At 54.9% G+C, this 1,283-nt stretch overlaps 1 protein-coding gene across 1 annotated transcript in view; it reads right to left on the bottom strand.

Annotated features, from left to right (window-relative positions):
• Positions 1–961: 961 nt before the first annotated feature.
• The window catches only part of PLXNB3 (plexin B3), a 70,041-nt gene continuing 69,719 nt past the window's right edge, over positions 962–1,283 (bottom strand). The window contains exon 34 of the mRNA XM_018572609.1: positions 962–1,107. Within this exon, the coding sequence (XP_018428111.1) occupies positions 1,003–1,107 (105 nt within the window). The 3' untranslated portion in view covers positions 962–1,002. The remainder of the gene's footprint in view (positions 1,108–1,283) is intronic.

Genomic DNA, 1,283 nt, shown 5'->3' with positions numbered 1-1,283 from the left:
ATGCGTCGGTGAGAACCCCAGATCCAAGGCCTGGCACTGGATGAAGGCTTCGGACAGAACCCCAGATCCGAGGCCTGGCACTGGATGAAGGCTTCGGTAAGAACCCCAGATCCGAGGCCTGGTACTGGATGAAGGCTTCGGACAGAACCCCAGATCCGAGGCCTGGTACTGGATGAAGGCTCCGGAAAGAACCCCAGATCCAAGGCCTGGCACTGGATGAAGGCTTCGGAAAGAACCCCAGATCCGAGGCCTGGTACTGGATGAAGGCTTCAGGTAAGAACCCCAGATCCGAGGCCTGGCACTGGTTAGGTCTCCGGGAAGAACCCCAGATCCGAGGCCTGGCACTGGATGAAGGCTCCGGAAAGAACCCCAGATCCGAGGCCTGGCACTGGTTAAGTCTCCGGTAAGAACCGTCTCTATAGCAACCGGAGAGATGTCTCTTTTATGTAAATGAATGGAAATATCGGGTTGCTCGCGGTAACAGACGGTTGTTCTTTCTGATATTTCCATGTAAGAGATCTGCTGTTCGGGGCAGAGGGGCGCCTCGAGGTCTACAACGTGACCCGGCTGTCCGGTGCAGCTACTAAACATGGGCTACCTTCCCCCGCACTGCGCCAAGGCCAGTCACCACATGAAGCTCACACGCAAGACTTCAAAGCGCATTGCATACGAAGATTTCCTCCTCTTGTGCTGCTGAGTAACGATGATCTACAGATCACAGGAGGTCTTATACCCGACCGCGCCTGACCGCGCCCGACCGTGGCTGACCACAGGAAGAACCGGAATGTCTAATAAAACTAAGGCACTTGTACAGTTCCACCGAGGTAGGCAGCGCGCACTGCTGGGCTAAGAGCAAAGAATTCAGGATAAAGCACAGGAAGTTGGCGTTACTTCTTCCGGAAGGGGATGTTTCACGGATTCAGAAGCAAAGAACTCCTCCAAATGGGTTTCTCAAGTCCCACAGTGTCTACCGAGGTGGTGGTGACTGGTTCAGCGGGTTTATTATAAGTCCGTGACTTTGTTTTCCACCAGTGCCGAGATCTGCTGCAGGCGGTATGCAAGTTGCATCTTCTGCCCGTTGGGATCTTCCTCCAGAGCTGCGCTGATCTGCGGGAGACAATGCGTCTACAGTCAGTACATCTCCGCAATACATTTCCCGTCTCTCGTCTCTAGAACAGATACCCGGTCCTAACGTCACGCCTCTGACACCCCCAGCAGTACTGCCAGACCTGTCCACTTCTCCTCTGCTGGACTACAGAACTACACCTGCCCCCCCCCCCCCT

Source organism: Nanorana parkeri, unplaced genomic scaffold (genome assembly GCF_000935625.1).
Source record: "Nanorana parkeri isolate BGI_ZX_2015 unplaced genomic scaffold, ASM93562v1 scaffold2085, whole genome shotgun sequence".
Classification (NCBI taxonomy): Eukaryota; Metazoa; Chordata; class Amphibia; order Anura; family Dicroglossidae; genus Nanorana; species Nanorana parkeri.
The sequence above is the reverse complement of the archived record's forward strand: the minus strand, read 5'-3'. Positions and strand labels throughout refer to the sequence as shown.